Raw genomic sequence first — 14,743 nt, 5'->3', positions numbered from 1 at the left:
CACACACACACACACACAGCTACTGTATATCCAACTAGTCAATATCACATATACACGATAAGGTAAAGTACCTCTGATTATCCATCCAGTTAATATCACATGCTCACCCCGAGATGCATTTAAATATCAGGAGGACAAATCATAGGACAGAAAAAGAGCGAAGTCTTGCTTAAGGACAAATGGCACCAAACAAAGCTTAGACACACATGTGCTAGACTAGTTGGTGCAGTGGCGGCAGCAGGCAGGCAAAGCAGGTAGCTTGACGCTCACTCCATCAGACAGGTATTTCCAGTCTGGGCTTTTTAGTAAAGTGTGTGTGCTGCGCAGCTCAGCCACAAAAAGCAACTGCCAGTGGGCAAACACACCTGAGCTTAAAGCGCAACACCTGAGATACTAGAATCCACCCCCTATGCACGTGCATGCATGGCCATAGTGGCCATGAGTTAATTTTTTTTTTTTTTGCATGCGTATGTCATCAAAGCCCTGCTCCTATCTCGTAACAGTATACGAGCGGTGGCTACATTAACTCTAGGTGCATGAACACATGTGCCCGTGTGCATCTGCTCCTACCAGCTTGTTGTCCATGTCAAAAAGGAAGTGCTGTGGCAGATTAAGCCCATCATGTAGCAGGAAATAGGATGCCAGAGGCTTGAACACTTTATATTTTGGAATTTCCATTTGGCTATACAGAAATCGTAAAGCACCGTGATGCCATTGGACAGACGGGGCAATCAGGTCAATTATTAACTTAAACCCTAAAGTCGGAGGGAACAATTGTCCTATACTGTGGAGGAAAGCGCTGTGCTATTTTGGACCAGCGAATAACAACATTAGGCATCTAAAACAGAGAAGAATAGTCACAGCTTGTGTAATTGAATGAATGCATGTCTTTCTGCTTGCACGCCCTAGTACGACAGTATCAAATCTGCCGCTTATGATGGACCATGGAGTGCTAAGAGTCAATAGGAATGCTTAGATCGGTGTGAGGCTCATCAGAACTTATGCAAACATTAACGAGGTAATAAGGAGTGCAATTTGGTCTGTCTTCAGGAAAGACGCCCAATCGTGACCCTTAATAGCACAAAGTCTGCAGAGTTCTTCACATACTTGCTGACAAAGCTTTAACTCTTGTTTTTATGAAGAGATCAGAGCTCACATGAAGCCTGCATGCAACTTTCCAGTTTTTAAAAGAAGCTGAGGCACAACACCTAGTTTAAGACTGAAATGCCCTGCCTTACAGTATTACGGTATTCATTGATGAAGGAGATCCATTTCATATTCAACCCATTGACTTGCAGAAGTTGCAGCTATTTATTTTTTATTTTTATAAAAACATTGAATCGTTTTATTTTAAAAAGTTTTGATTGTCATAACAACAAATATTGGAAAAGAATACATAAATACATAAAATGACATTTATAAGGTTTGCTACATCCCTGATACAAATTATACCAGTAATTTTGTGAGGTAGTGTTGAGTGGCTGTCATACAAGGTTGCATGGATGTGCACATTTACTGTACATTTGATATAAAATGCAATTTTGGAAACCCCATAAATATAGGCTAGTGTTCAATCAGTCCAACAGAATTCCATACAACAACAACACTACACTAATTAAATATAGTAAAGCCCATACCTTGATATCTTCACCCCCTATCCTGTCAGATGTGGTCAAATACAACTACAGTTGGATAGTTGGCCCCCGTAAACCATGTTACAACCAAATATGGGACAACATGATAGTGTTAGAAAAAAAAACATGTTTATTGTCCACCCTCAAAATGAAATGAGATCCATAACCCAAAATTAGACTGGAGGTTTAAAACCCATCTTACCTGCTCCGGAGTTTCTGTGCATTCCAGGCCCTGCGTGTCTGTGGGCGCCTGGGGAAAGCATGCTCCCGGGTGGGCGCAGGTTTTCCATGTGTCCATGAGCAGCTCCGAACTGCTGCTGCTGCTGTTGGTGGTGGTGGTGGCTTATTCCTCCAGCTGGACTTAACGCACCACCGCCACTCCCAGCATTACCGTTCGAGTTAGGTAATCCACCGTGGTAAAATCCAGACCGCGAGCGTGATCGAGTCCTGGGTGGCTCCATAGTCACTGGATAGGAGTGATGATGATGATGATGATGGTGGTGGTGGTGGAAAGGGGAAGTGGGAGGGGAATGAGACGCCGCAGAGGAGCTCTCGAGTGCTCCAGAAAGTCTAGTGCTGCCCAGGCTGTGGCCCCCCTCCGAACCCCCGTATTCCGCTGGCTGGGCCCCTGCGTCCTCGCATAAATCAGCACGCTTGGGAACGGGGTCCGGGGAACAGACGCGGGGCTCTCGAGACGCTGAATGACCAGTAGTGGCGATTGGCATTTCCTTTCGGCTTATACGATTCCCCCTCTTCCTCCTCTCCGATTCCACGCCAGAAAACACAGATTAAAAACACTGTTTTAAAAAAAAAAACACAGTTCAGTCATTAAAATGCTTACAAACATTAAGTTCAAAACCAGTTTAAATATAGTCACTAAAACGTTTTATTATTACAACACTCTAAAACAGTTGCTAAAACATTTGAACAAACCAAAAACTTTCAAAACATATTGGACTCATATTGAACTTAAAATTACATTTACAGTAAAAATCAAACAGTTTTGGATGCCAGAATATCACAGTAAAAAAATAGTGACATCACTAGAGTGCATTAGTCACCGTATATTTATAGTTTCTAGCTACATACGTGATTCAATTTTATAAATCAATATGTCGATTTGAGCCATTAAATAATAATATTCACAATACGCAAAAAATAAATAAATACTACAATACTAACTGATAAAAAACAAGTATTAAGTTACAAATAACAAACAAAAAGTTAATTAGTTCATTTGATTTTTTAACTTTAAAACCTTAATACATTACAGTAAAATTACATGTATTAATATCTTATAAATCAATTTTTCACCGTTTTTGGTAAAGTAATGGGACGATGCAATACTGAAGAACTGGATCTTATTATAACTGGAAGATTAATAAAACGTATGCGGTTAAAAAGCCTCTTTTTGTTTTAGTAACTTAATTCCTTCTAGGCGTGTCCTACTTACTACGTGCTAAACTATTATAAAAACATCAATAAAATGCCTTGTTGTCCCTTTAATGATATTTAAAGCATTTTAAAAACATTTTAGACGCCAATCTTCCGAACCCACGCCAAGTCTAAAGCTAAAGGAGAAATAAGAACTAAAAACAACACAAAAACTAGCTTTGACGCGCTACACCAACACAGCACGCACGTGCGTTATGTTTATGCTAAATAAAGTACGTAAATAAAAGTATACAAGTAAGAGGGAGCAGCTGGTTATCAGACACTTCCGTGAAGCGCTAGCGTTAGCTCCCAGCTACACAAAAACACACAAATAAACATAATATTGCCTGTCTACCGCTCTTTTAACACACCTAACACACAAATATACTCTATCACAACACGCCTTGCTCATCCACACAGTGTTTAACTGATTTGAATCACATTTAGAGTGAAGCCATGTAGATGCATTAGCTTGTGTTAGCTGTGAACGTCGCGCTGGCTTTAGTCCACCATCTGCCTTTAGTCTCACAAAACTACAACAAATAAAGCCCTTGTCGTCCGTTAAAACCTCAGGGCCATATGTCCCGTCCTGAACATCGGCTCATCGCTGATGAATCTGCTTGGGTTGAGACAAACATTGATATTTATAAACTGTTTTGTGGCGATCCGTGAGAGGCGAAGCGTTTTAAAGTCCCTAATTATATTTACATCAGTGGAAAAAACGGTTAAAAGGGCTCTTTTTTCCACTCCTCCCACTCAAACAAACGCATGTATATATTATCTATAAAATGAAAAGCGGAACTCACCCGGAGCTGAGTGGAGCTGTGCGTTATGAAGTGTTTTTGAGCTGATCTTTTGGCGTGGTGCTCCTCCGCTCAGACGGTGTCAGTGAGAAATAATGTGACAGACCATCAGCGCGATTTCACAGCTCCAGCACAGCAGACCAGAGAAGCCGAGCACAGAGCGTCAGTCACCGCACTAGATGAAGTGCAAACAGAATGGCACTTATTGCTCTCTCTAACCCAAATTGTTCACAAACGAGGCCCATTTCACAAACCACAATTTTCAACTGAAAACAAAGACAAACTCCTATAATTATAAAAGGGAAACCATTCTTAAACCAATCAAAAGACAACTGCACTCTCACTTAAATGTATTATATCCGACATTTCGGCAGACAAGCAGCCTTTGTAAAGGTAGCCTACAAAATGGTGTGCGTTTGCTTCAGCTATTGCTATATTTATGGATCATTAGCTCTAACATATTTTTTTAGCAATGTGTGTCTAAGACTTGAATGAATAGGCCTACTCCAATATGTAGGCCTAGGCCTATATGCTACAAATTAAAGTAGTTCAGAAAAATATTACTTATTTATCCTTAAACAGTGTAAGTACAAAGAGAAATGTCTTAACATTTTATTCGAAACTAATAGGCCTAATAGTGATTTTTGCTCTGTGATTAATGCTCCTAATAGAGCATTATTAGCATACTATACATATAGCCTACTTATTGATTTGCTTGATTAATGATTGAAACAGGAAATATGCCAATCAAATAGCCTAGTCATCATCTTCAAATGTCCCCATATTTAGACTGAAATTTATTTAGTCTTTAAGTTTAGCCTACCCTTTTGTCCAACAGTAGACTATTTAAAAAATATATTATTTATATCATTATCTTGTGCTGTTTTTGTTTCTTATTATTAGCAACTTTAATGGCATAAAGTTCAAATTAAATACATTTCTGAAATAAATGTACAAATATATAAACAATATTATTTTAATTAGTAACTTAATTCCTTCTAGGCGTGTCCTACTTACTACATGCAAAACTATTATAAAAATATCAATAAAATGCCTTGTTGTCCCTTTAATGATATTTAAAGCATTTTTAAAACATTTTAGACGCCAAACTTCCATAAAGTTCAAATTAAAATAAAGTTCTGAAATAAATGTACAAATATAACAATATTATTTTAATTATTTATTAATATATTTCTTTTATTTATTATTATTATTATATATTTATTCATTTATTATATATTTCATATATTTATACATTTATTTTAACATTAATTGTTATTATTAACATTATTTATTTTTAAATAGGTGATGCCTATTAAATCGATCGTGTTTCTATTGCTCTGGTCTAGATGGAGCACTGAAGGGAATGCAAAATAGAGAGATGCGCCGCTGAAGGGGAAACGCGTGAATAATTTACAAATGTTAGATGCTTCTCCAATTTATCTTGACAACACGTGTAAACTGCCTCTATTCACTTAAATATCCCCTGCAATTTTTCGATTTAATGCAAACGTTTGATTTGCTTCGTCTGTAGTGGTTAACACGGGCCATTCTCTAGGGCTTGTTGTTGGACATTTAAACCTGATCAGATCACGCCTCTTTTTGGCTTGTAGCAATAGTGTGTGGACATAGAAGTCGACCAGGCAAAAAGAAGATTTAATGAAACTGACACAAGTGTGATGTTTACTTTTAAGTGACATGATTCTAGATTAACTTCCCTTGGTCTTGGATTAATCTATTTTAGTTTAAGTATCAAAATTTATGTGAACATGTAGTAGCAGGCTATTATGTCCTGAGATAGTAGCCTATATAGAGGGACTGCTTTTTAACCTAGCGCCTTTCTTTTATTTAGATGAACTGATTTAACCCTGAAATAAATCTGTTCTGGGTTAAATAAGACATTTAATGAGTTAACAGATCTGCATTTTTCAATTTCTTCAAGAAGTCTTCAATGAGTCACATAGGAGCTGTGTTGTGTGGGTGTGTGAGTCCCATTTTATAATCCCACCTTGACACACTGTTTTTATCTCACTTTCTTTTGAAAGTCACATGCACATCATTCCCAGAATGCGTTTATGATGCACTATTTAATAATGTCCTTTTATCTCTTTATTAAACCCTGAGCCCAAAGTAAGATCTTTCCTGGTTACATTGAAACGCATAGAATAGATACTACACATATAGTAGGCGTGTTCTGTAGTGATAATTTAAAGATTGGGCGAGAGATGGCAGCAAGAGGGGCTGCTTTGAAAGGAAATATGGGGGAGTGATAGAGAGAGGGATATAGGGGGATGGGTAGAGAGAGGGTGGGGGTAGGGAGGTGTGTGAGAGTGTGTGTAAGGGGGGATCGGCTGATATGCCCTCTTATTGGTTTGTTCAAATGGTGGGGGAGGGGCACCCTGCATACACCAGCTGTATGAGGAGAGAGAGAAGAAACAAAGGGTGAGATGGCGAGGGGGGGCATAGCGTGCATTTCCTCACTAATATTCAGGGATAATTAAAATTCAGGCAGGGCAGATGATTTAAAATCCTGATACGCTCAAATTAAAAATTAACATGCACCCAGATTCTGATCTGTTTCAATATTAAACACACACACACAAAAAAAAAACTAGTGGAAAAACTTGCTTTTAAGTATAGAACTCTTTTATTAATACTTTACTGAATATTTTACAGTATAACTTCATGTTTTCAATTGTTGTATCCAGTGCCCATTCCCAGCACCCTTTTTCCTTAACCTTGACCAGGCAGATTTTATTCATCAAGAGATCTTTGTAATGCGGTGAAATGTGCATACGTACATAAGCCAGAGGAAGCTGCGCTTTGCATTATTTATTTAAAGGACAAAGGAATTACTGGAACCCTCTAAAACCAGTCTCAAAAAAGAGAGAGCGAGCAAGGAGGAAGAGAGCAGACTGGGTGAGAATGAGCGAGAGAAAGAAGGGGGGGGGGGGGGGGGGGGGCACAGGAAATGAGAGAGGGAGAAGGGAGGAGAGCTCCCGGCCTCTTTGCGTTTTAAGCCAAACCAAATCTGAGGGAATTGGCATTGGCCGCTTCGCATGAGAACCGAGAGGAAAAAACTATAAGACAGAAAAGGGTTGAAGAGAAATGCCAAGAATGCAAAGGCAAGAATCAACACATTTAAGAGTCTTTCGTTCTGCTGGCTAACTCGCTCTCTTTTCTGAATGCAATTATAAACTACCACATTTTCACACTGTAAGCTGAAAGCCGGTTTTCATTAAGACACATCGACTTGGGTGTTGGTAGTCAGCCTTAATTAGTAGAAGACCTGGTGGGCCTGTAAACATAAAACATGCCTACAAAACCTAAAGGTTCTTCAAAAATGGTGCATTCTGGTACAAGCAGCTGGGATGTCTTTAAGCTGTCTTTGAAAAGTTAGACATCATCATTTGGCTGGACAGATGCATTTGGGATCGCTGTGATGTCTTTTGGAGTAGAAATAGTGGGAACCTGGTCTAGGCGTCCCATGACGCGTCTTCCCCGTTAACATCAGAGGTTGTGTGTGTTTGCCAAGTTTTCTATAGTGCGTCGGGCGTAGATTCGCTGTCTGCTTTCAAGTCACATGGCCCATGGATGTCATGCCAAAACCTACTGAGACTTACAACAACACACACAGTCATATATACATACATGCCAGCTTGTCTCAGGCCTGTAGCTCTGTAAGTTAACATGCCACATACTGTCCATATAAACATGCTTTATGACATGTTACTAATGCATGTCACTATCATAAGGACTGTTTTTCAAACATAAAGTCCCATAAAAGGCAAACCTGCATAATCACGAATCGTGAATTATGAGTAAGCTATTTTAATGAAACTCAGAAATTCATGTTGAATTAGTCTGACGAATTCTTCATTGAATGAACCCACCAAATCGGTTAAAGTGGCTAATAAACTAATAATATAAACTATAAGTGTCATGACAAAAGAGCACTGCAGGGAAGATTTTTGTAGGTTAAAACCCAGAAACAAGTCAAAATTTTTGCACATTTTAGCTGGTTCCATCGTCCTGGAGTCAATGGGTTTATTTGAATGGGATTTTGGTTAAATGTCTGAAATAAGTTCTGTGTTTAACACAAAAAGATATTTTCACGTTTTATTGAAAATATCTATGACAAAATAAATTCTCCTTCCCCACTTATGATTGTTTAGCATGTGCTAAATGACTACAGCGGTTGTAGGGAACATTAAACGTCATCACTCTGAACAGGAAAGCTCACTCTGCTTTCACAGACTTTCTGTGTTTATAATCAAACTATTTTTAAACTTTTAGGAAAAAATTATTTTTAAATAAAGATTGAACGAGTTGTCAGGAGCTTAGTGATGGTGAAGTCAAAGTAAATTAACCGTGGTGTAGTTTTTTTTATAGCCCATGTTTAGCTTTTTAATTCTGTCAATTGTTTTTAGGCTTCTAAGTTCATAAAAGTTGTGTTAATTTGTCATGATGAACAAAACGCGTAAGAATCATAAACTTTTGTTGGTCACAGACACAGAGCTTATTTTCAGCAATAATCCGAAAGCCAATGGAAAAGTCCTGTTGGGTTTTTGTTGAGGGAACCAGGGTGGGCCTACAAAAATATGTTATCACTGCACTGACCTGCACTGCAAGAAAGCAAAAATATACGCTCTATTTATCTTTAAACTTCATTTTTATAGCTACCATTAGCATTATGGTAATGCAATGAAATGAATGCATACCTGATGTAATATTATGGCAAGGAAAATAAAACAATGTCAACTAAAATAGAAAAATTAATTAATTCAATTAATTAATTAAGAAATTGATTCATGTTATATTTATTTTATTATTATTACTTTCATTTTCTTTGAATATTTAACTCTAATGGGGGGGGGGGGGGGGTCCCCTTATTATACAGCTTTCATATAATTATAGCTCTATAAATTGGTCCTAGTATGAAAAAGTATGAAAACCCCTGTACTATTACACTTCCAAAGTCCTATTTTGCTGCACACTGTATATTACCATTTTCATAAACCAACCAGGTCTAATACAAAAAAAGGTGTATTATTCAGAATATTTGAATATAGTGAAACTTTTTTCAGCATTGTGTAATAATTTTTCCTACATTCGAAACAAAGCTTTCACTACACTGAGACACTGACACAACTTACCCCAAAGCATCGGACTCACTTTATCCCACAGCTACCATTAGGATGCTTCATTTAATAATTCATGGCTAATCTTTAGGCAAATAATTTACATGTTCATTGGCAATTCCCCAACATGTATAATGTATATTTTCAGACCTGAATAAATTTGCTTTGACCTAAAATTAATTGTATGTGCAATGTAGAAAATGTACTTTGAAATGCAAACAACAGTTTTGAATAAAAAAAAATGATTGCCACTTTTCTTGTGTTCATCAGTCACTGGCAACTGTATATGGTGAGTACTTTCTAAATATGTATTCACATAGCAAAAATTGCGCACAGTTGCCTTGATTAAGAGGGCGACAAAGCTTACCCCACTCTCTCCTACTCTTATTCTATCCCCTCTCCTCCATTTCTCAGCCAGAAAGAAGAGGATTTAGGCTAGTTTTTCAGAGCCAAACCAAACCAGCATGAAAAAAGGACAGAAAGAGAAGCCCTCCCTTCCTCTAACCCTGTTTTGCTCTTCTCTGTGTAGTTTGGCAGTAGACGTACGTGTGTGTGTGTGTGTGTGTGTGTGTGTGTGTGTGTGTGTGTGTGTGTGTGTGTGTGTGTGTGTGTGTGTGTGTGTGCATGTGCGTGTGTGCGGTCTGTGTGAACAAGCGCTCATGTGGACAGGGCTCTGACTCTGCTGTTTGGTGAAGTTCCCAGTTAGGCTTGATGGGAAATGCTTTTTTATCCCTCACTGAATGAAGTTGGTTCAGCATACTCAAGTGTAGAGTAACCATTGGACCAAATGCTGAGAAGAAACTCATGCCTGATGCTTACCTGCCCAACAGAAACCCACTATATTTAACCCTCTATGGTACGTGTCATGTTATTAAAATGAAATAAATTACAATTCAGCAGTTTGAGGGTGGAACGAATTTTTCATGTTTCTGAAAAAAGTATCTTATGCTCACCAAGGCTGTATTTATTTGATAAGAAATCAAAAAAACTGTATTGTGAAAAAAATGCTGTTTTCTGTATAAAAATCAAATATAATTTATTCCTGTGATGGCAAAGCTGAATTTTCAACATCATTACTCCAGTCTTCAGTGTCACAAGATCCTTCAGAAATCATACAACAGTAATCATTCAGCAATCTACAAATCAGTTGCAGCGAAACACCCCAGGTGAGCATTTACCATTTATTATATAGATTAAAACATTAGCAGGAATTACAGATTGAACTGTTAACCATAACAAAGCTATTCAAATGAAGTATTTTCCCTTCCAATGCACGCATTGTGGAGGACTTGTGTGTATGTGTATAAATCATGCTAAACTGAGGGCAATAGTGCATTGCAACTTAAGCCAGACTCTTATTCATCCTTTATATCTCAACACGCACATACACAAAACACAGTCTCAGTCTCGGCTTCAATGATTCTCCTTCTCACGGCTTTCTGTGCTCATCCAATCGAGCGCCTTTTGGTGATGTCATCTCTATATGTGTGTGTGTGTGTGTGTGCACGGAAGCAGTTTTGGGTTTCTCCTAAACTCCCGTTCTCCCACACTGGAGCTTTTTAATCTCTCGGATGGAGAGAAAGAGGATGAAAAAGCCAGAGCGGACAGATCGAGGGGTTGAGAAGCGGCGACCATGACAACACATGAAATCTGAGCGGCTGACATCTGTGTCTCTCTCGTTCTCTCTGTCCCTCTCAATCTCCCTCTCTGTTGTTTCTTTGACTCGCATCCAGCAAACAACCCACAAGGTTTCATTTCATAACAGACTCCGACAAGTCTGATGACCTCACACGGCCCAAGACATCATCTTTGATTTCAAACCGCAATGACTGGCCACAGCAGAAGTGTGAATGATGTCTCTTTATAACATCAAGACTGACTTAAGTCCAACCCTGCTATGACAGACTCATCATATCACAGCAGCACCCACACACACTTCTGACCAACATTTTCCTTCTCTCTGTCTTCTGACTGTTCGAATTGTTGAGCATATTTTCTTTTGAAATCATTTCTTGCTTCCTGTCACTGCACCTCTTGCCACATCCTTTGCTGTACCGAGAGGCTGTCACAGTTGAGACGCTCACACATTTCCTGCATCTCAACATCTTGTGCATCAAAACTACTACAGATCTGCTACAACCATGGTGAGCTTCTGTCCTATATGTGGGAAACCTGTTTATTTTGGTGAGTGGCATCTGGGGGTTGGAGGGATCCATTTTAACATGCATTTTTTAACATGCTTACCATTTTTAACATACTGATTAAGATGATATTGAGGTATTATAAACGTCAATATAAAGTGTTGAGCTGTTTGATGTAATGTGTTTAGATGCAAACATTTCACATTAGCTTCTGTTTTGACTTAAAAGTGCTCATTATTTTGACTTGCTGTTGAGGTATTTCAATAGTATATGGATTATATTGTACCCAAATTTTGGGTTTTCATGTCTAATTGTGTGTTAACGTTTATATGAACAGTAGGGCGTTGTAAAAAGGTCATCGCAGAGCATGCTAAATGCTAAGTTGTGAGTAGCTATTCTGCCTTTTGCTATATGAAACAAACTAGTTGTTGTGTAACTAAGTGTGTGTAGGCCTTTATCTGTATGCATTTGTGTAGAGTTAATCAGCCTGCAGTCTCCTAACCGCCATCAGCGCCTCACGACATGCGTCACACGAGCACAGGAAGTGTCTGCCTGTGGCAGGAAGTGGAATATGCCAGAGCGAAAGAGGCTTGACTGCTTAAATTGGCAGATAGCAATGCAGAAACCAATGGACACTTGAAGAAAGAGGAGAATTTGGACAGAAAAATCCTGTAGCTGCCAGTCAGCTTTCAGCGTCAAGACTGAAGAATAAAGCTCCTTCAGTTATTGAGGTGGTTGTTGATTCTGCCAGGAACAGAAAAGCTGACCAATATGTTGGTAGCTGGTTCAGTTTCAGTCTGATGCTGGTTCAACCTAGAGGTTTCATGTCCTATGGTTAAGGTCAGGGTTTCAGTAGGAGGGCTCGTTCTAGGCCCACATGAAAGGGTAATAAAAGGGTGTATCTAGAACTCAGAATGTGAATACAATCCAAAAATGAATGTGAAATCAGTCCAAGATGGAAGAATTCAAAGAGTGGAATCTAAGTTCAGATTCACACTCTGAATCCCCTAACTAATAGAATTATTATTATTTATAACAGGCAATCATTTTGACTCATTCTTCAGTATGTAAAAAAAGAAAGAAAGATGTATTTATAATATTGCACTTTTTAATAGACGTCTATGAGGCAAGTCTATACCACTATAAACAAATAAACCTTATAACCACACTAAAGGGCAAGTCTAAATTATTCTTCTTTGAGTCGTTTCAGGGATGAGCAAGAATAATTTAACTCAAGATTACTGACACAAAAATTTTTTTATCTTCAGAACAACACGCACCAACATGAGCCGTGCACAATAAGATCAGGAAAATGCATTAAGGATGTAAATGTTATCAATTTTGATGTCATGGTGACTGAATATACATTATTGTGTTCATACACGTTGGTATCACAGTAAAAAAAAAAAACATTTTCAAATCAGTGTTGTTTTTGTTAACTAAATCTAAAACTATTAAAAACCCTTTTCTGTAAGGGCTGAAAAAATAAAACAAATATTAGATATAAAAACGTAAACAAAGTTTAAGTTCTAAAATAATTACTAAAAAAAAAATAAAGTTTAATAGATTAAAAAACAATAATAACGACAAAAGCACAATAAAATGACTAAAGTTGAAAATACAAAAATTCTAACTAATTCAAAATATGAATCAATACTAATAATCAATAGCATATGAATAATAGCCTACTAAAATAACACCGATTCTAATTTACTACTTTATTAGGTTGAATGAAAACATGTTTGATTTTTGGATGAAATATACCTTTAAACTTGGACCTTTGATTCATACAGGTGAGAAGAAGAGGTCATTGGGACGGGATTATCACCCATTATGCTTGAAGTGTCACAGGTGTAAAAGACAGCTAACACCTGGTCAGCATGCAGAGGTATACATATGTGCACTCTATCATATGCTGTATTGTCTTTTAATGCATACATAATACCAAACACTGTAAACTGATGATAATGACATGCAGGCATGTCATGCATTGAGGAGGTGTTACACTGACCAGAATTTGATTGTCACTGTTTTTTACATCTCTATACAGCATGATGAGAAGCCATACTGCACTAACTGCTATATGAGAGATTTTGGACCCAGAGGTGAGAGCAAATTACTGTATTTATTGTGTTTTAATAATAATATAATATAAAAAATAATCAACTGTCTTTGTGCAGGTAGCCGAAAACCTGTTGCTCGGACCTTTAACACAGCTACTTCTTAAAAGAGATCTTGCAATCTTGAGAAACGCACAGCATCTAGATCTACAAACAACACCACATCTACTGTATCTGCTTTTCTCTGCCACAGTAAACCATTGGAAGTCGATCTCTCCTTACCACAGAATAAAACATAACTCCGCCCTTATGTTTCCATTCCTCATAAAGACAGTCAGAACCAAATCAACAGCCCTCCACGTTGGCATTCTCTCAGGGAACTGAGCTACTTCGTTGAACATTATTCTAGAATTAAGTTGTGTCTTTCCTGTTTCATCATTTCCTGGCCTTTAGATATGGGAGATGTGAAAATATCAGACCAGAGTAAAACTAGTTATGAAAAGTGTTGGCTTATACAAACATCATGTGTTTTTGGTTTAAAAATGCAAAGTCAAGACTCTGTATATCATTAATGAATTGATTACCTTGAAACACAATGTAATTTTTTTGTGCTCTATTATTGTTTGTTCTTTTTTTCTGTGATTTTGAGGATCAGAGGGTATAAAACAAAGGTTTTTTTTTTTCATGAGGCAGCAAATGTATCTACAAAGAAAAAATGACAATAATTAATCATTGTGTCTTTTTAATTAGAAGCAGAAGCTTGCGTCCCAAACCTCATGGCGCATATGTGATGGCTTTATCTTTTTTTTTTATTCAGGAAGAATACATATTTGATTTTATCATTTTATCTGGGGGTTTTTCTTATTAGTTCATTGAAAAGAAGTGTCACTCAGAGAGCTTCCAGCTAGTGCATTGTCAACTCATTCAATCAGAAGTGTATAATTGAATGTCTCTTATCCTCAAATCCATAAAACAAACTGTAAAAAAAAGAATAATTTAATAATTATTGTTTGTATTGATCACATTTTTTTAATGAAAATTGGATTTGAATTATTAAAGATTTATACCTCAAATAACTGCCTACAACTGGAATATAAATAATTTATTGTTGCATATTTTTTTAAAGTATATATATGTACAGTATATATACACACACATATATAATTATATCTATTTATAAATATATTTCTTTATAAATAAATATATAATTATATAAATATAATGTTTATTACTTGTAATTATATATATATATTTTTTAAATATATATATATATATATATACACTCACCGGCCACTTTATTAGGTACACCTGTCCAACTGCTCGTTAACACTTAATTTCTAAGCAGCCAATCACATGGCGGCAACTCAGTGCATTTAGGCATGTAGACATGGTCAAGACAATCTCCTGCAGTTCAAACCGAGCATCAGTATGGGGAAGAAAGGTGATTTGAGTGACTTTGAACGTGGCATGATTGTTGGTGCCAGAAGGGCTGGTCTGAGTATTTCAGAAACTGCTAATCTACTGGGATTT

At 37.3% G+C, this 14,743-nt stretch overlaps 2 protein-coding genes across 4 annotated transcripts in view; one reads left to right on the top strand and one right to left on the bottom strand.

Moving 5' to 3' along the window:
• Positions 1–3,988, bottom strand: part of rnf38 (ring finger protein 38) — a 38,464-nt gene extending 34,476 nt beyond the window's left edge. For 2 of the 3 annotated variants that reach the window (XM_056256834.1, XM_056256836.1), the window contains exons 1-2: positions 3,875–3,988; positions 1,837–2,431 (exon numbers count right to left, since the gene is read on the bottom strand). In XM_056256834.1, coding sequence (XP_056112809.1) covers positions 1,837–2,359 — 523 coding nt within the window. In that variant the 5' untranslated portion in view covers positions 2,360–2,431; positions 3,875–3,988. The remainder of the gene's footprint in view (positions 1–1,836; positions 2,432–3,874) is intronic. The other variant, XM_056256835.1, reaches the window with a different exon arrangement.
• A 7,098-nt stretch (positions 3,989–11,086) lies between these two features.
• zgc:195282 (uncharacterized protein LOC100192223 homolog) lies at positions 11,087–13,473 on the top strand. Its single transcript, XM_056256832.1, has 4 exons — positions 11,087–11,196; positions 12,947–13,041; positions 13,204–13,258; positions 13,334–13,473. Exons 1-4 carry the CDS (start codon positions 11,154–11,156, stop codon positions 13,378–13,380), a joined length of 240 nt encoding a protein of 79 aa, XP_056112807.1. The 5' UTR covers positions 11,087–11,153; the 3' UTR covers positions 13,381–13,473.
• The last annotated feature ends 1,270 nt before the right edge of the window (positions 13,474–14,743 follow it).

Source organism: Rhinichthys klamathensis, unplaced genomic scaffold (genome assembly GCF_029890125.1).
Source record: "Rhinichthys klamathensis goyatoka isolate OS25496 unplaced genomic scaffold, OSU_Roscu_1.1 h1tg000133l_1, whole genome shotgun sequence".
In the NCBI taxonomy this organism is placed as follows: Eukaryota; Metazoa; Chordata; class Actinopteri; order Cypriniformes; family Leuciscidae; genus Rhinichthys; species Rhinichthys klamathensis.
Note: the sequence above shows the minus strand (reverse complement) of the source record. Positions and strands in the feature narration are given on the sequence as shown.

Coding starts and splice junctions, on each gene's coding strand:
- zgc:195282 (XM_056256832.1), top strand. CDS start 11,154: ATGGTGAGCTTCTGTCCTATATGTGGGAAACCTGTTTATTTTG. Junction 13,042..13,203: donor CACCTGGTCAGCATGCAGAG/GTATACATATGT, acceptor ATCTCTATACAG/CATGATGAGAAGCCATACTG. Junction 13,259..13,333: donor GAGAGATTTTGGACCCAGAG/GTGAGAGCAAAT, acceptor GTCTTTGTGCAG/GTAGCCGAAAACCTGTTGCT.